The following is a 19,668-nucleotide window of genomic DNA, read 5'->3' as shown; positions in this document are numbered from 1 at the left end:
GGATTTACTGCTTTGGTGCAAAGACCATAAGCCAAGGAGTACCAGAACTCACAGTAGCTTCACATACCACATCTGATAGCTTTTCCATGAAAAGAACCAGACGAGAGAAAAGAAAACCAAGCTCAATTAGTCTGCCATCACTAATATCTAGTTTCCTTGCCTAAACAAACATGAAATTGCATCACTGTCCCCCATCTGTGTTGAAGCAGGCAAGGCGGGTGAATAGATCATTACTCTGGCACGAGGGCAAGCGTTGAGGCATTGGCCCCGGTTCCAAGATGCTGGCTAAAGTGGATTCATGTCCTCAGTGGCCGCCAACAGCCATTTAAAGACTGCTAATCAACACGCGCGCGCATGCTGGGGAACAAAAGCCCTCCGGGCGAGTGTTAGGTGCCACTCTACCGTGCTCACCTGGCTGGTAGATTTGATTACCTGGGCTGGACGGCGCTTGTAACGTGAGCAAGCTTCGCCTGGATGTGCCTTTGTTGCTCACCGGAATACTTACACAGAGCCATCTCCGCACATGGCAGCCAAAGAAAAGCAACCTGAAACTTCATTTTTATTGTTGGTGACCACGTCGTAAAAAAAAACAAACAAACAAAAAAACAACCGAATGACAAAAAAGAGGAGAAATGGGGTCTTTGTGTGGAGGGTTTTGTTGTTACAATGGAGTGCTGAAATAGTTGGTTGGGACGCTTGTAAAGAGGCGAGGAGACATGAGACGGCTGTTGTGAAGGCAGCTGAGGTCAGACTAATAAACACCAGGTCACCAGAGTTCGGGGTGTAAAACGAGTCTGAGAACAGCAAATGTGTCCAGCTGGACCGAACTGGAGATACTCACATACTCAGCACTTATGTCACTTAATACTTAAACAGCGGCACACTTCGCAATTCATTTTAGTTTGGAAGGGCATGAATAATATAAAGGGTTTTCTTTTTCTCTCGATTTCTCACCAGCTCCGAGTATCACATGAGCCATATGCCACACACTTCAACTTTCCCCCGGTCAAGTCAGCGGGAATCACCTGCAGCAATGTCAGCGTACCCAAGCGCACATGGAAGCAGTGGTGGGGGGGGGGGCAGCTATCAGAGACCCCCTCCCTCCCCGCACCACACCCCCCAGTTAGCCTTATCGGCCCCACACACACTAACTCTCTATCGGTGCCATCAGATCCTCCAGCATCATTACAGAACCCAGAAATGGGGCTCAATTGTCACGGAACCCGGCCTTTTCAGTAGGAAAAAAAGAAGCCCTGTCGTTTTGCCTCTCTATGTAACCGTATGCCTGCCTTATCATGAGGAAGAAAAACTCTGTGTGTAGTCTGTCACTCATGCTATTTGAATATCTGAGATGAGAGAGCTGTTAAAATGTGTTTAGCTCATGGAGTTGTAATGAAATCAGGCCTCCGTTTGGTATGCATTAGGATAAGTGAAATTAAACAATTTGCTTGGCATGATTGGCATGCAAAGCATTACACTGTCAAACAGGAAAAGGTAGTGTTGGGAAGATTTGCACCTGCTGCCACTGAAGTGAAATGCCAAGGATGACATTCGAGGTCAAGTGTCATGCTGAGTGGCATTTGAGAAGCTTTTGTGCTGCCCAGATGCTCTCCATGTTCTCCTTATGATGGAAATAAAACATTCGGTTCAATCGTTGGAGACATTTGTTTGATCGCTGAACCCTAACGGGGGCCATACATGAGCTGCTTTTGAACTGAAGGCCGGCCAAATAAAACAGGGGAGCCAAGGGAAGATTCATGAGGGTGGACTGAGGAGGGCCTGTTTGGGGGCAGTCGAGTGTTACCATGCCAGATCATGTGCTATGAATATGTCCTCGTCCCTGTGGTTATGAAAGAAAAACAGAAGCCCAAAGCTTTTGAGTCAAAGTTTATTTTTATTTTTTTTGTCTGATCATAAAAAAGATGAACTGGCATGGACAAAAGCGCAATACCATCTCCTATTGATCAGCCAGGAGATAGAGGCTGGGAGGATAACTGAGCGTAGGCGCTCTGCAGCAGACACTGCCTGACTGCTCGGTGTGTATTGTCTTGGAGGGTGATAACTTAGAAACCCTGTTTTTTTCCCGCCCCGCCGATCCAATAACATGACCAAGTGTCGCTAGCTGACCCATCGATCCTGTGCCGCGTGTGGACGGGGCCTGGCTGCATGGAGCCGCCGTGGTCGCAGACGTCCATTCTGGTGTTTGATGATTATGACTCCTCAAAGCGCCGTGCTGGCCTCAGCAACTCTCTCTCTCTCTCGCGCGCTCCGTCTCTCTGATGGTGACCTTGGAGGCTAGCCAGTCGATACCTCGCGACTCGCAGATGGAGATAAGTAGACCCGCCTCTACCTGTGGAGCACTTTAATGATGATTTATCTGTAGATCATCTCGTTTTTTCCCCTTTTTTTGGTCAATAGCAACCTCCACCATAAAGCTTCCACTATGGCACATCCTATGATGAGAAAGGGCAAGTGTCCTCTGTGTTTGTCACTGTAGGGTTTTGAGGGATGCTGCCTTGTCTCAGGTCCAGTGGGGACTTCTGTGGCACATATATACAGTATTGTTCTGTAGATTTGGCCAGAGCTCTTCTTGCTTCTTTGCCACTGACTTCATTTGCGCCATTGCTGTTACTGCCGGAGTATTTGTATGGCACCTCTCAAGGTGAATAGAGTCCCCAGACAATGCCCGCTCATTCAGCAGTGCTGGGCGACCCAGATTAAGACTGTGTCCCAGAGAAGGCAAACGCTTTTCTGTTATGGGTGACCTACAAAACTAGGCAAGCTTTGATAATTCTACTGGGAGACAGAGAGACAGACAGACAGAGAGCAAGAGAGAGAGAGAGAGAGAGAGAGAGAGAGAGAGAGAGAGATAGAAAGAGAGAGAGCGAATGTGTTACAATATTGTTTGCATACTGGGATCTCATTAATTGAATATTACAGTATTTGCGCGTCGGGAGAGCTGTCATGTTCCATTATTCATGTTGTTTGTGGTTGTGAAATAGACATCATGGCTCCTCCTCTTTGCATGCTAATTCCATGACAATATGGTGGATCCATTCTAATGATTGCATAATGTGGAAGAAAGAGAAATAGATTCACAATAATGACTGGAATTGAAAAACAAACAAGCTAATATAAACATGACAGTTTATTTGAAGAGTTTCTAGGCAATGTGTACTACTCATCCCTTTCAAAACAATCATTTTACGATGTGTACAAATGTGTAAAAAGTCTGCGTCTTTCATAAAAGTCTTCAGAAAAACTTCTTCTCTGCCATGAAAGAATGTTCCGGAGCCAATTCAAAGCAAATCTTGCCTCTTAGATGTGGGACATTTCAAAATACACATGCTGGAAAAGTCATCACTGACAATAGGAATCATAAACAAGAAACGGTGGTGTTGTCTCCTGAGCCCAAGACTTGAAAATCACTGTCGCTGAGGTATGAGACGAGAACATTTAGATGCAAATTCTAAGACTCCAGTATGCTATCTCTTTGGCATTTACCTTCACAGGCAGACAAAATGAGGCTAAGCATTCTCCTCCCACTTGTGCAATAAGCGCATCAAATAAACCACAGAGACTGCAATCTATGCAGGGAAGCAGGCAGACAAAGTTCCCCTTGTCTGAGGGAAGAAAGCACAAGGCCCACCTCATTAAATGGCCCCCGATGACAAAGGTCCTTCCTCTCCCATCGACAAGTTTGTACATGTGACAGGACCAGTGGCAGTTTAAGCCTCCCCTTTTTCGAGAGCTGTCTGACAAGTTTTCTAATTGGCTCATTGGCTGTTGTGACAGACCGAGTGGTCCACGGATAATTGCATTTGCAGGACAAAAAAGATTGACTCTTGGTTCTTATTTAGTTATCTTGATTCATTCATTATCTGTTCGGAAACAAGACGAACAAATGTGCAACTGCCAGTGTTGCCGTGACGGACACATTATGGAGTTTTAAAGTCAACAGCAAAGTCAAAAGCCTTGTTTAAAGAACTCAGGAAGTTTAATTGCTTCACTGCTCCAAAGCTTACCAAACATCCCATGTAATGTTTTCCCTAATAACATCTTTCACTGGTTAAACTTTCTGATTCACAAGTTGGCCCCAGCCTGAATTACCTTGCTGACAGACAAAATTTAACATCTCATAAAAGAATTGAGCACAGGTCTCGGTATGGGGCAGCTATATAAACGTAGGCTACTTGCTGCAGTCAGCAGTGGAGGACACACACATACAAAACTACGCGACTAATTTAGATCGCTTGTGCTAAATATGCGAGCCAGCAGGTTTCTCCTCGCATCAGATGTGTGGCTGCCAACTGGCTCGCCTGTGAGTCTGAGAGCCCCGACAATGTGAGTTAAAAAGAAAACAAAAACAAAAAAACAACCCCGAGCATTAGAAAGCTTCAGTCATATTGTGTCTAGTCCATCTAAATGTGCCAGTAACCAGCCTCATTAGCATATTGCCCTGGATGCAGCAATGTCTTGACAGGGCTCCAAAAACCGGGGGTGCTTTGTGGGATTTCGGGCTGATGAAAGAGCCACTGTTGGGGCAGTCTAGTGCTCTGCTGTTGCTCACCCACACCTCTTGCATATTGAAATCGCCTTTCCCTGAGTGGGCCAGTGGATCAGAGATATGTTTCTGTTTTTCTTTTTTTTTTTTGTCTTTTAAATGATTCCGTCAGGGCTGATTTCGGCATCGCTGCTCTGTTGGGTGATTTATTCAGATTGGTGATGACTTTGCTCGGTTTGGAGGGTTCAGGGGGTTTATTCTAAGTGACCGAACAAAGACCAGGCCCTGGTTCCGCAAAATGGTGCTTGAACCCTCTTTTTTTTTTTTGGTGAGATTCTCATGGAGACAAGCCAGCCCGCAAAGTGAAAAAGCCAGCCATTGGGCCAGAACTAAAACTCACATAGTGGCTCAAAGCAATTTTCTGGCTATTTTGTCAGATTTAATCCCCAGTTTGGGATGCCTGGCGACTCAGGAGGGAGGAGAGAGGGGAGGGTGGGGGATGGGGGGGGGTTGGTTTGCTCTTCAACACCGCCCCCCCTGAGACTCCAGATCTGGGTGTTCCCAGAGCCCTGTCCCCATCCACAGCAGCAGTGGCGGCCACTTCAGTACCCCTTGTGCCGCATCCATTACGGGAGCGTTCATCCCTGTCTGTCTGACAGAGGGCAGGGGGGGGGGGGGGGGTAGAGCCAAGAGGAGCGGAGGAGGGGGAAGGGGGGACGGGTGATGGGGGTGGAAGAGGCCGTGGGATCCCTCCTGCATCCGCTCATCTGTCAAAGCCCCCGCTAATCACACGTCAGCCAGCCGGGGGTTTGGTTTGAGAAGTCCCCGCAGTCCCAGCGCAGGAAATTACCTGCAGATGACCTGGCAGAGTCACTGACCGTCAGCCTTGGAGGCTCTCACGGAGGCCGGCTGAGATTTATAACCCCCATGGTGCACCGTCACTGCTGGCTTTTAATTGTCTGTTTGTGCTGGCTTTGTGTGGTCAGGTCCCAGGTGCTAGAGATATGGTGATGATGCTCTCCATGAAAACCTCATACAATTAGGGTGTGTGTGTGTGGGGCGGGGGGGGGGGGGGGGGGGGGGGTTGTTGGTTAGGTGTTGCTTGGGTTATGGGTTAATGGTAAATGGACTTGTTACAAAGCCTTAATTGTTAGTAGCATAATCAATTATCAGTAAGGTATATAAATTAATTACACACAGCTGTCATTCATTTAATTAGTGAAATTATTAATTAATTATTATTATTAATATGTTCAAATCAGCATTGTTAACTAGGGCCTTCCAAATTCTACAATACAGAGTTATCATGGGTGTAATAGCCAAGTGTCTTTCTGGACCTTCTACAAAAAGACATCTACATTTTATGTAACTGACATATTTCACTGAACAGAGACTTCAAAGAAAAAAAAAATCAGGTGTTCTATGGCTGCCTATTTTCCCCAGCTCTTTCTGTTCCAGCATGGAGAACTCTTAAAAGAAACAACATGTCTCCTGGCTGTTACAAAAACAAGCAGCCAAACTTCTCTTTGTTAAATAGGTCATGTGGCCCATCGAAATGTGTTGGCTGGTGGAAGCAGCGTGGTCAGAGAATGCTGATCTTGCCAGTATTTTGTTGGAACCTTTTTGGAATAGTTGGATCCTTGGCCCGGCCACACTGGAAGGTCTTGTGCAGATGGTCAGCTTGGGTTGTTGTCTGGAGCAGGGGCAGGTTAGCGGGGAGAGGGGGGGGGGGGGGGTGTTCTTCCAGCCCAGGTGTTGCCTGCTGTGGGTTCCGAGTCTTTTGTCACAAGAAACACAGGAGGAAAATGAGCTGAGTGCAAGGTCAGACATCACGAGACCTCGTTTCACTGCCAGGGTCTGTCCTTTGACAAAGAGAAAGGGGGAAAAGAGAAAGAGAGAGAGAGAGAGAGAGAGAAAGAGAGAGAGAAAGAGAGAGACATCAGTGGCCTTCTGACTGTCTGTCCCTTGCTGTGATGAGGGCACTAGAAATGGGTCATGCTAACAAGATAATGCGTTGAGTTGTTGAGGCAACAGTGTAAAGTTAATTGCTTTTGGAGGGATTGGGCGACAGTGTGCTGTTATCATATTCCCCCTAGTGTATTTCAGGGTTTTCTTTTTACTCATACTGATTAACAAGGGCAAAAGCAGTCACTGTCTTAATAAACAGACTAAGCATGTAATCATGCACTTATGGGTTATTGATTTAATGATTAGTGATTGGATTTGAATTTCTGATCATATTTAAACTTAATTTCCTGTTCTTATGCTTTGCAGGGTACAAAGATATTGTCTTCAGCTAAAGGACTGGTAGTAAGTTGCTCCAGTGTCTTTCACCCAACTGAGTCCTAGAGAGTGGTGGTTGTCATGGGGATGCGAAGCCTGCTTCTGGGCTTTGCCTCTATGGCCCTTCTGCTGCAGCTCTCCCACGCCGGCCTGCTGCGGAAAGTCATCCGGCACCGGCGAGAGACCCTCAGCCCCAGCTCCCGCGAGAACGCGAGCCTGCCGAACCCCGACCAGCCCGTGGTCTTCAACCACGTCTACAACATCAACGTCCCGTCCAGCTCCTTGTGCTCCGTGGATCTGGAGTCGCCCGGCGGAGAGGAGGTCAGACTCCCCCGGCCCGCCGCCCTCACCGCCCCGCTCCCCTCCGACATGCACACCGAGCACACCGTCGACGGAGAGAACCAGATCGTCTTCACCCACCGCATCAACATCCCCAAGCAGGCGTGCGCCTGCGACAGCCACCTGCCCGACCTGAAAGACCTCCTGAAGCGCCTGGAGCTGCTGGAGGCGGAAGTCTCCAGCCTGAGGGAGCAGTGCTCCAGCGGAGCCGGCTGCTGTGGAGCTCAGGTGACAGGTGAGCAGCGGGCCTCTTTAGGGGAAGGTGGAGCACCTGCGTCAGCACTCCTTTGATCTAGAGAAAAGGAGGGTGTGTTGGGTTTGTCAGAGTGGTCTTTGATCTAGAATAAGGAGTGGTTGCGGTGAGGTTTAACGGTCTTTGATCATGTCACCTTACCGGCTCATTGCAGTTACCGGCTCGTTGACATGATGGTCTCATCCTGCTAATGTTTAATTGTCTGGGTGGTGAGTCATGTAGCGTGTGGGTGGCTGACTTTGATCTCATCTTTTCTTTGGCCGCACAGGAGAGCTCACAACCAGGCCCTACTGCAGTGGGCACGGCAACTACAGCGTGGAGACCTGCGGCTGCGTGTGTGAGCCCGGCTGGAAGGGCGTCAACTGCTCGGAGTCCGAGTGCCCCAACGACTGCCAGGACCAGGGCCGCTGCGTCGACGGAAAGTGCGAGTGCTTCGAAGGCTACTCGGGCGACGACTGCAGCCTGGAGCTCTGCCTGTTGGACTGCGGCGACTACGGCGAGTGCATCGAGGGCTCCTGCGTTTGCGAGGAGGGCTTCATCGGCCGCGACTGCTCCCAGACCAACTGCCCCAACAACTGCCTGGGACGGGGCCGCTGCGTCGACGACGAGTGCGTGTGCGACGAGCCCTGGACCGGCTTCGACTGCTCCGAGCTCATCTGCCCCAACGACTGCTACGACCGCGGCCGCTGCAACAACGGCACCTGCGAGTGCGACGAGGGCTTCACCGGCGACGACTGCGGCGAGCTCACGTGTCCGAGCAACTGCAACAACCGGGGCACGTGCTTGAACGGTAAGTGCGTGTGCCACGCTGGATACAGCGGCGAGGACTGCTCCAAGCTCACGTGCCCCAACGACTGCCACAAGAGGGGCCACTGCTTCAACGGCAGGTGCATCTGCGACCCCGGCTACGAGGGAGAGGACTGCGGAATCCTGTCCTGCCCCGACAACTGCAACAACCGCGGCCAGTGTGTCAACGGCCAGTGCCTATGCGACGTGGGATGGGAGGGCGAGGACTGCTCGGACCGCTCGTGCCCCAACAACTGCATGAACCTCGGCCGCTGCGTCAGCGGCAAGTGTGTGTGTAAGCAGGGCTACACCGGCGAGGACTGCAGCGTCAAGATGTGCCCCAACAACTGCCACGGCCGCGGGGAGTGTGTGGATGGCAAGTGCGTCTGCCACACCGGCTACACAGGCAAAGACTGCAACGAGCTGACCTGTCCGAGTAACTGCAACAACCGCGGACGTTGCGTGAACGGCCAGTGCGTCTGCAACCGAGGATTTACCGGGGAATCCTGCAATGAGAAGATGTGCCCCAACAACTGCTTGGACCGCGGGTACTGCGTTGATGGCAAGTGCGTCTGCTTCGAGGGCTTCGCTGGAGCCGACTGCTCCGTGCTCACCTGCCCAGACGACTGCAATGACCAGGGCCACTGCCTGAATGGAATCTGTATCTGTGACATGGGATTCACCGGCAATGACTGCTCTCAGAGTAAGCACCATCACACCTCCAATCGTCTCTGGTTAATGTACAGATATTTAATCAAAGGGTACACAGTAGGTTATAAATGTCTAATTTTAGAAAGAAACGTGCATACAAGTATGAGTAACTACAATGAATATCAAAGACCAAGAGTGCCTAACATCAATTGGTCATAATGTCTCCATGACAAACCTCCATTCTTATTCTTTCTGATCTCTGAGCTGATTTTCATAAGATAATATTTATCCTTTGTCTTCTGTTAGAGTAAACTCAAACCAGGATTGAACAAGTTTTCATGTAACATTTCAAAGTAATAATCCCTCATCCCTCATTCTGCCAACATCTTAACATGGTGTACTGTGATCCCTCCGACAGTCAGCCCAGTGAAGGATCTGACCGTGGTGGAGGTGGACCCAGAGACAGTGGACGTGTCCTGGGTGAATGAGATGCTCGTGACCGAGTACCTGGTCACCTACGTGCCCACTGCGCCTGGTGGTCTGGAGCTGGACATGCGCGTGACGGGAGACAGGCGCCAGGCCACCATCCGCGAGCTGGAGCCCGGCATCGAGTACCTCATCAGCGTCTACGCCGTCTTCAACAACAAGATGAGCTTGCCCGTCAGTGCCAGAGTAGCCACGCGTAAGTCCATCTCTTTTTTATTTGTTGGGCTTTTTTTGCCTTTATTGCGCCCAGGAAGAGATTGACAGGAAGTGAGCAGGAGAGAGACATGGGGAGGGATCAGGAAGTGACCCAGATCAGACTCGAACCCTTAGGGCATATGGACCCAAATATGGTAATGGCGCAGTGGCCAGTTGCTCCACACCTGCGTAATACCATCTCTGAGCGATACACTATGACTACATGGTTGATTGATTACGGTAAAAAATAAGGAACGGTGAAAGCTGATCTGGGATTGTATTTTGCAAACAATTACTTAGAGTCCATTTCATTTATTTAAATAGTGCAATTAGCAGGCATTAGCTTAAGGCAGTTCACAGAGCCTGAGGTCTAACCCCCCGCCCCCCCCACCCCACCCAGAAGATCTAGCATATGGCAACAGTGGCAATCCTGCTTTCATCTGTCAGTACTACCCGAAGACAACAACAACTAATTAGTCATGCTCTCGGATGAGGATGAGGGGGTGGGGATGTTGTTAAGGGAATACAGTTGAGGGGGGCTGGCAGGGAGGTGCAGCAAACTTGAAAAAAAAAAAAATTCAAATAAATACATTATCTGTAGCCTTCCAGGGCAACGCTGGGTAATTATGTTAAAGTATGCATTTAGCACTACACTGTAAATTACCAGGTCACGAGAAAAATAGGTTAATTAAGAATTTTTATACAAGGACTGCGTCAAATGTAATTATGGGTGAAAACAGGTGAAAATTACATTTGAGCGTAATTCAGCTTAGAAACACTTTCAAGAAAAACATCAATGAAAGTGCTTTTAGGCTTTTTTAGGCTCAGGGGGGATTTGCACATACAAACACTGTGTGGCTGGATAAATGCGGTTTTAGTTACAGCAGCTTCTCCTTGTGACAGATCTTCCCCAGCCAGAAGGCCTGAAGTTTAAATCAGTCAGAGAAACCTCTGTGGAGGTGGAGTGGGACCCCCTGAATATTCCCTTCGATAGCTGGAACCTCATCTTCAGGAACACCGTAAGTCCACTTGATTCACCTTTCTTCCTCGCTCCCTTTCCCTCGGGCAGCCATGGATCTGTGCTGAGGAGGAACAGCACATGTGATATGAAAATCTCCCTTCACTGTAAGGCTCCGTAATGAGTCGTTGTGCGTCTGTGGGATAGAAGTGCACGTATCCTGGGGGAAAAAGGCAACGGCGTGCCAATATGTGAAGGCTTGTTGTCTGGAAGCGTATAGTTTAATGGGACATGGGAAATAGCCCTCGTCTGATTCGTCTGGCGATGGCTGTAGTGACTTAGTGCCACAGGAGGTTTTCTCTTGGGGCTTTGGGAGCTAAAAGAAAGTGGTTCTGTCAGAACATGTGCACTGGATCTAAACCACCACCTCCATAGAAAACACACACCCACACACACATCTCCATCCACAACTCTTTCAAAAACGATTAGGTGCCCCTTTGCTCCTTTAGAAAATGTATGCCAAACAATGAAAGCCAGTTACCACTCCCCTGACACTGCCAGAAGTGTCACTTGAATCACCAAATTGAACTGTCAGTATTCCATGATGAGATAATCCAACCGTCCATTTCATTCAACTTTCATCCTGTCAGAAATGCTATTAAGCCCAGCCAGCAATATACCAAGTGTAAGCTTTTAGTAAGGTAAAATAAGAAAACACATAGAATTCAGATGATGTCAATTATTTTTTGGTGGACGTTTAAGTGGACGTTTTACTTTATATCTCATTGCTTTCACACAGTGGACATTGAACCAAGCTTAGTTCCTTTGGCAACAATTGTGTCTTTCTCTTGGCAACTTTGTGTCTCTTTTCACTGGCACCTCCTCAAAGATGTCAGCCCTCAGAAACCTTGGTGCAACGCACAACACTGACCTGTGGTGGCCAACTCTCAAGTGTCGGCCTCCGCTTTTCTTGACGGACATAAACAATGTGTACAATGCCTTCAATCACTGTTGACAATGGGTTCTGTGCTGTGCCTTTGATGACAGAAAGAGGAAAATGGGGAGATTCTGAATGAGCTGAGCCCGCCTGAGACCACCTTTGAGCAGTCTGGTCTGGGGCCGGGCCAGGAGTACGAAGTCAAGCTGCAGGTGGTGAAGAACAACACTCGCGGACCCCCCGCCACTAAGAACTTCTTCACAAGTAAGCAGTTGTTCTGAGCTATTAACCTGTAGCCAATTTTAGGACCTGTTGTTGAAAGACAGAAAGGAAGGGAGAGAGAGGAAAAACAGAAAGAAAGGAAGGAAGGGAGAAAGAAATAAAAGAAGAAAGAAATAGGGAGAGAAAGAAAGAAAGAAAGAATGAAAGAAAGAAAGAAAGAAAGAAGGTATGATGGGGTTAAGGAATCAGACAGAACTATTATTATAAATCCAATTATTGTTAGAGTTGATGACTTCCTGTGTTGGCACAGGTGTCATAACTATCTTTAAGCCAGTAAAACCAGCATTAAATGTAACATCATTATCCTGAGGCTCTGAAGCTGCCACCCTTCCCCCTTTTTGCTTTTCTTCTTTTCCTTCTGGTCTCCTCTCCTCTCTTCTGTGACTGTCTCTCTTGAGCAAATGTTGGAAGTTTCACACCTGTCACTGGTGTTATTTGTCAGGGCTTTGTAAAATGTCTCTTCCAGCTCCCTTTCATTAAAAATAATCTCATTACCCTTTATGGGGGTGATTCTTGACTTACAGGAAGCAATAAAAAGCCGAATGTGAGAGGTTGCCCTGTTCTAACGTTAATCATTTTTGAAGGGCTGTTCTGTGCTCTGGCTAACAACGGCTGACATTTCAGATCCACACCACACAGCTGGCTTGAATTGGCTATGATAATAGGCTAGTTCAGTCTATTGTCAGAAACTAAGCAGGCCCTTTGGGCAGGCAATCAGATAAAAGGTTACAGTCCAAACAGAAGCCTATTTCAATGGCTGAGAAGGGCATTATGAAAGTGAAAATGTTCGACATCTGCGTTTTGGCAAGTCATCTTCCAGAATGCGAACACTGTTTTCCTCACTTCGTTTCAATAGACTCTGGTATAATAAAGCCCTCAGTCGGGGAGCCAAAGTTCCGCTCTCTCATGGTTTTGTGAAAATCTTTATTGCCTGGCTGCATACGGTCGCCGGGTCGCAGGCTCTCCCCTTCTTATTTACGGCTTGCAAAATGGCCGCCTCCTGCGCCAGCATAAACAAAATCCATATGTGGAAAAGCCATTAGCTACCTGACATTTCCTTTTCATTCGCCACCAACCTCCCAACACACACACCCCCTCTGATTTCTGCTGGGTCTGTGAATTCCAGATCGGGTTTAATGCAGAGAGAGAAGCAGCTATGGATTTATGAGCACCAGGAGGGCCCAAAGCTTCTGGTAACCTGAACGCTATGACAGGCTAATGTTGCACGCATGCAGAGCTGGGGGAACCGGTGGCTAAATCCATACCGTTCACACTGTTCTCCATAGGCCTCCGTAGACCCGTTCCACCAGCAGAGCACTTGTGGTATGAGGCGTGGAGGTTGCACGTTCTGACAGCGCTAAGTAGGTGCTAGCTATGGGGAGGCCCCCCCATGCCATTGGTGGTAAGAGCACTTCATCCCTTCAAGATCTTCCCAATGCTGGGACCTCACTCTCAGGCAAAGCTGCTTGAAGCGCACAAATGCAGATTTGGCGCTTTATCTTGTGCTCACAGAAGGACGACCTCTCAGCAGTTGCCGCGTGTGACAAACCAATTTCCCCTCCCCTGAGTACGAGCCTTCTAGACACTCAGAATACACAGTCTAGGGAGAGTTTTTATAATGATCTCATGTGTGCTCAGACTGATAATTCCCAAAGCAAAGAATCCCGAGGTGGAAACCATCAGCGGTAGAATGAATATTAATTTCAAAGGGAAGAGAAAGTTCAGAAAGTCATTTCAGGCAGTGTGGCAGTGATAACTCTCACTGTTTTTTAATGTCTTCCATATTCTCAGTGATATCTTCCACATACTCTGTCTCTCTCTCTTTATTGCTGTTCCTCTTTTCCCTCTCTCCCTCTCTTTTCTTTTTATGTGCACTTTTACACTTTTACTATCTGTCTCACAACCCACTTTATTTCTCTCACTCTTTTCTCTCTCACCTCCCTCTCCATACATCTCTCCCTCTCTCTCTCTCTCTCTCTGTCTCTCTCTGTCTCTCTCTCTCTCTGTGTCTTTGTGGCTCTCACCCCCGCCTGTCCTCTGCAGAGATCGACTCCCCCAGCCAGGTGGATGTGCGCGACGTGACCGACACCGCCGCCCTAATCACCTGGTTCCAGCCCGTGTCTCAGGTGGACGGCGTGTCCATCTCCTACGGGCCCAGCGAGGACCCGTCCGACCGCAACACCGTGGAGCTCTCCTCCTCGGACACGCAGCACCACCTGAGCGACCTGCACCCCGACACCGAGTACGAGGTTGGCCTCATGGCCAAGCGAGGAGAGGTCACCAGCGTTCCTGTCTACGAGACCTTCGTCACAGGTGAGTCTAACAGCGTGGTCACAAAGCTCCGAATCACTCTATAGACCGCTTCAACTGCGCAAACAAACTGGTTTTGAACGTTTCAGCCGGAAACCCTCTAGGAACAGATTCTATACACAGTAGGCCTTATTAAGGCCATATTTTAGTTCAGAGCCTCTTAGAGTTAATAATTAGCCACTATTAAAGCATCATTAAATCACTATTAAAGCATTAGTACAGTTTGACACATCTATAAAGGTGTTATTAAGGTAATAGGGTCATTATTGGACAACTATTACGGTAATGTTCTTATTACTCTAAAGTACAGGAAGAAAGCTGAATCCTTGTCAGGAATTGTAACATGGATTGGTCAAAAAATGCAGCAGTGTTATTACTGTACCCTGGGTAAATAGAGGCAATTACTCCCTTCTTGAGATGCAAGCATGTCCAGGATGTACATGATTGTTTCACGGTGCTCATGAGGAAGCGTTTACCAGGTATCCCTCTAGCAACCTTGGTTGGGGGGGACCACACACACAACAGCAGGAAGATCTACATCTGCAGAAAACAACACCCCAAAAAAAGCTGAGCTGTTGTGTTGATGCATTCCAGATCTGGATGCCCCGAAAGACCTGCAGACGCTGGAGCTGACTGATAAGAGCATCACCCTGGAGTGGACCAACAGCCGGGCCAAGGTGCTCAGTTACCGCGTCAAGTACGGCCCGCTGTCCGGTGGCGAGCATGGAGAGACGGTTTTCCCTGCCGGGCAGCAGGACACCACCCAGGCCAAGCTTACGGGTGAGGCCCCCACCCCGCACCCAACCACCCACCCCCCACCCCCCGCACCACATCGCACATCAAAGACCAGCCACAACAGCAGGTGGCAGCGCCCCAGTGAACAGAGTGCGGAAGCTGCCAGGAATCAGGGGGGAAAAAGAAGTGTGAATTGTGTGTGTGTGTGTCTGTGCATTTGTGAGTGTGTGTATGTGTGCGTGTGAGAGAGAGAGAGAGAGAGAGTTAGTGAGTGAGTGAGTGAGTTCAGAGTTAATCACAAACACATACTTGACTGTTCTTCCTGTTCATTTCATCTGCCCTTGGCCATGTACAAGAGGCCATTAAATGTGTTAGCAGTGTGATGCTAATACGTTATAATGTTTGTTGTGGCGCTCATAATTCCAGCTCATTAGCACGTGGGGCAAAATTGCTTTGCTTTCCATTAACGCTATCAAAGAAGATCGCTTTCCGAGAAAGCAGCTTAAGAGCATCTATTACCTCTTTGTTCAAGTTGAATGGGAATAATTCAATGTAAAGTCCTCCTCTGCCAAGCATTTTGCCTAAGCAGTTTGACGGCCTCCCTAAATTTTCACTAGTATATTCAATAGCCTTATTTTGAAATGGGCTGTCTTTTGTTTATGTGTCGCAAAATCGTTTGCCTGACCACAAAGCCTCCGCTTTATTAGAAAACGTCCGGAGGGACTCTGCATTCAAGCCTTAAATGACATCACACTGCCACTTGTTTCAATGTGAATATCCTAGTCAAACCAGAGGGGCCAAGCTGGTTTCTCTCTCTCTCTCTCTCTCTCTCTCTGTCTCTCTCTCTTTCTCTCTCTCTCTCACCCTCTGTATCTCTCTCTCTTTCTCTTTCTCTCTCGCCCTCTGTCTCTCTCTCGCTCTCTCTTTCTCTCTCTCTCTCTCTCTCTCACCCTCTGTATCTCTCTCTCTTTCTCTCTCTCTCTCGCCCTCTGTGTCTCTCTCTTTCTCCTTCGCCCTCTGTCTCTCTCTCGCTCTCTCCTTCTCTCCTTCTCTCTCTCTCTCTCTCTCTTTCTCTCTCTCTCTCTCTCTCTCTCAGTCTCTCCCTCCCTCTCCCCATTTCTCAGCCCCTCTCCACCACTCCCATTATGTCCCCTGCCTTTAGGCAGTCTCCCTTCTCTCAACCATGTTCCACTGCATGCAAGGATTAGCTGGCCCTGGATGAAATATATTCACGCGGCGTAATAGATTCTTTGTCTGTCCCAGTCCTTTGTCCCCGGGGCGGCCCATTCTCCTTCACTAAGGCACTGGGTTTGTATGGCAAACGGCTCCGCAGACACAAGCCACACAACTGTGTTTTCTCTCTCTCGCCCTACAGTGCTTATCTGTAATTGCTGTCACGCATGTGATTTTATTGATAATGGGTTTCCTCTACATTAGGTGTCATTTCATGCTGCAGCACTCCTCAGCACTGACCTCCTCATTGCTGGCGGAGTCCTGTGTGTGTGTGTGTGTGTGTGTGTGTGTGTGTGTGTGTGGCATTTGAATGTGTGTGCATGTGTGTGTGTGTGTGTCGGGGGGGGGGGGGGGTGTTTAAATGTGTACGTGTGTTTGTGTGTGTGTCGGGGGGGGGGGGGGGGGGGGTGTTTAAATGTGTACGTGTGTTTGTGTGTGTGTGGGGGGGTTGGTGTTTGGATGGATGCTCCATCATCGTGGGGTGTCCGTGCTATTAGCGTCTCTTGTGGTGTGGCAAAATATTGTGTTTGGCCTGTGGCGCGTCCTCGTCACACACAGTGGAGCTGCAGTGGTCCCCGCATCAAAGCCAGTAAGCCTGAGGTCCGCCACTGCAGGAGACTGCACATAGACTTGCAAATAAGTGGCCCCAGTGTTTTCTTTACGTATCCAGTAACTCAGAACCGCGTGTCAAGAAGCCTTCTTGAGCTCAGAACCGAGAACATTGAGAACTTTTCAACAGCCAAAGCTCTATTTCTGTCCTTTCTTTCTTCAGGCTTGAGGCCAGGAACTGAGTATGGTATGGGGGTGACCGCTGTCAAGGATGAACGCGAGAGCTTGCCCACAACAACTAATGCAGTGACTGGTGAGACTACTTTTCATTTCACAGACCGTAGTATGTTTTGTCATAAGACTTGGAAAAACCTTCATTAGACTCAAAACGTGAATGTGAAGTCTGCAGACAGACGCCATCAACTTGTCTTGGACAGTCTTATTTTCAACCAGAGGTGCATTCAAATTCCTTGAACAGAGGCGAATGTTCGTAGCGAACATGTTTGTCTGAACAGATACATTTAAATGATTTTGTGTAAACATTAATAGTTAACATTAACTCTCTGTCCAGCTCCCAACATGTTTGCGGAGAAAAACCTCCTCAAATGTTTACAAACGTTCGCCTTTTGCGACTTTGAACCCACCTCTGGTTTCCCTGTCCCTGTGTCTCGGTGCTGTCCCCCTGTTCCCTTGGTCATTTGTTAGGACGGGATTTGATGGAGACATTCAAATGAACAATTCTTTTTGAGGGCTGAACTACAGTGATGGACAAGCCTGTTTCATTTGTCGTCTCCGTCCTCTTAGATCTGGACGCTCCAAAGGACCTGGAGGTGAGCGAGGCCACCGAGACCACGCTGCTCCTGGTCTGGACCAAACCCGTGGCCAAGATCGACATCTACCGCATGGTGTTCGTGTCGGCCGAGGGCCGGCGTGCCGAGGTGGAGGTGCCCGGTGGCGCCAACACCCACACACTGGTCAACCTGACGCCTGGCATGGCGTACACCATCACCCTGGTGGCAGAGAGAGCCAGGAGGAAGAGCGCCCCCACAACCATCACCGCCTCCACCGGTCAGTCAAAGCCATCCCAGAAAGTGTCCGAACTTCTAAATGTGTTTATGGTGTGTGTGTGTGTGTGTCCCCCCCCCCCCCCCCCCGGCCGCATGCTATTGCTGCTCATGTCTCGGGTTCATTTTAAGCTGCCAGGGACTCAGATCATGCAAGTCATGTTCTGGAGTCTGCCCACTGTTCATCATGCACACTGGATAAAGACTATATCATATTTCTAACTCGATTTAAACATGCCGGAGTTGAGCTCTTTTTTTAAAAAGTGGTTATTGTTTCGACTGGGGGCACTTTTTCAGCAGTGCCCACAAGCTGGCAGCTCTGGACCCTGCGCGCCAAGGCCAAAGTCAGCCATGAATTGGATTCATTGTTACTCCGATATTTTTTCAGCTTCTCCCTCCAACGCTCATTTGGTGCATGTGGGTTTATTTTACTTCTTAAAGAAACAAGGGGAAAGACAAATAAGATGATTATGGCATTCTATCACCCCCCCCCCCCCCCCCCACCCCCCACCCCTTCCTTTCTTTCACGGAGCCCTGCGGTTAGGGGGTTCTGCTTAAACTTCCAAGGCAAACATTTCCTAAAGAACATTCAGGAGTTATGCAACAGGGGCAAGTCATTAACTGTACTGCCGTGGGCAAAAATTGATATGACATGGGAGGGGGGCGAGCTGGTGGGGCGACGAATAAAAATGGCCTCTCATAAAGGCCGTGCGCTCTCTGCGGTGGGGAAGGGAGGAAGAGGGGAATGAGTTGGGCCGGGGCTCCGCAACAAAGCTCATTCATGTGATAATTGTCAGGAGTGAGTGCGCTCCCCTCTGGTTTTGTGCGATTTGACCACGATGAACTGTGGGGCGATTTGATAAATAGGCCCCATGCTGAGGGCCCTGTTACGACATTGTCTCAGCCCGATCGGCAGTGCCATAATCCACCGCATTCATTTCTGCTGCCATTATCATTTCCAGACACGTAGGACAAACAGGCAGCGCTCACCACAGCCGGCTTATAAAAGGGGATTGGTAAGAGGAGGGGGGTGGGGAAGGGGCTAAGGGTGGGGGATCCAGCCTCACTTATATATCGCAAGAATCGGGTGGCTGCGTGCAGGGGATTACATGACTTTTTGAGTTCAAGTGTTTGGAAACCCCCATTGGAGTGAGTCAATAAAGGGTGTATGGCCTTTTGTTGAAAAAAGAAATTGAGAATTTTTTTTATAGAAATATGTGTCTCATAAAGAAAGCAGCCGAAACCAATGCAAAGAAGTGGTCAAGAAGCAAATATTGTTTGGTGGTGGAATTGTTTGCTTTTTCCAGTGTGTCTTTTTCTGTGGTGGATAGGCTTTGGAAAAGAGAAGTGTTGCATGGAAAAGCTCCTACCATAAGTGTAGTAGAGCAAAAGACATTGCATGATAGGGAAACCACCCGTGTGCATGAATGGGTCAAGTTACTGAATGCTTCACAATAAAAGCACATCACTCATAATCACTGTGACCATTTTCCTGTAACACTGACCAGCCCAAACTTTCAGCTGAGGAGCATTTTTGCTGTTTGAGAGGAAAACCCCTATCAACTCTTAACAATAAATTGATCCCATCTCTTTCAAACCTCAGTCCAAAAATGGAATACTATCTTTTCTTTAACTTTTAAATTCCACTGTACCAACTAGACAGGTTAGACAAGCTTCATTGCCACCTACATCTGAACATCATAAATGATGATAATGATGATGGTGTCTGTTTTATGATGAGAATGATAATGGCCACTACTTCAACAATCCCCTGGGTGAATTAATGGCACTTCTTCCGAATCGTGAAAAAGCTCCTCTCTCTCTCTTTCTCTCTCTCTCTCTTCCTCTCTCTCTTCCTCTCTCTTTCTCTCTCTCTCTCTTCCTCTCTCTCTCTCTCACTCCTCTAAGACGCTGCCAAAAGCTGCCACTGGCACTGCTCCCATCATCCCACCCTCCATCACTCTATCACTCCACCCTTTTATTCATTCACTCATTCATTCCTTCCTTCCTTCCCTCATTCCATTTGCGGCTCCATTTTTCCACCCACTACACAGCGAGTGTGTCGGGTTAGGAGATAATGGCCGCCTGTTTAGTGCATCCCGA

At 48.5% G+C, this 19,668-nt stretch overlaps 1 protein-coding gene across 4 annotated transcripts in view; it reads left to right on the top strand.

The window, feature by feature from the left end:
* tnc (tenascin C) overlaps positions 1–19,668 on the top strand; it is a 69,972-nt gene that overhangs the window by 34,724 nt on the left and 15,580 nt on the right. For all 4 annotated transcript variants that reach the window (XM_042101569.1, XM_042101571.1, XM_042101570.1 and 1 more), the window contains exons 2-10: positions 6,779–7,361; positions 7,648–8,868; positions 9,235–9,498; positions 10,401–10,516; positions 11,503–11,656; positions 13,718–13,987; positions 14,579–14,764; positions 16,725–16,814; positions 17,306–17,569. In XM_042101569.1, the coding sequence (XP_041957503.1) occupies positions 6,869–7,361; positions 7,648–8,868; positions 9,235–9,498; positions 10,401–10,516; positions 11,503–11,656; positions 13,718–13,987; positions 14,579–14,764; positions 16,725–16,814; positions 17,306–17,569 (3,058 nt within the window). In that variant the 5' untranslated portion in view covers positions 6,779–6,868. The remainder of the gene's footprint in view (positions 1–6,778; positions 7,362–7,647; positions 8,869–9,234; positions 9,499–10,400; positions 10,517–11,502; positions 11,657–13,717; positions 13,988–14,578; positions 14,765–16,724; positions 16,815–17,305; positions 17,570–19,668) is intronic.

This window comes from Alosa sapidissima, chromosome 8 (assembly GCF_018492685.1).
Source record: "Alosa sapidissima isolate fAloSap1 chromosome 8, fAloSap1.pri, whole genome shotgun sequence".
Classification (NCBI taxonomy): Eukaryota; Metazoa; Chordata; class Actinopteri; order Clupeiformes; family Clupeidae; genus Alosa; species Alosa sapidissima.
Note: the sequence above shows the minus strand (reverse complement) of the source record. Positions and strands in the feature narration are given on the sequence as shown.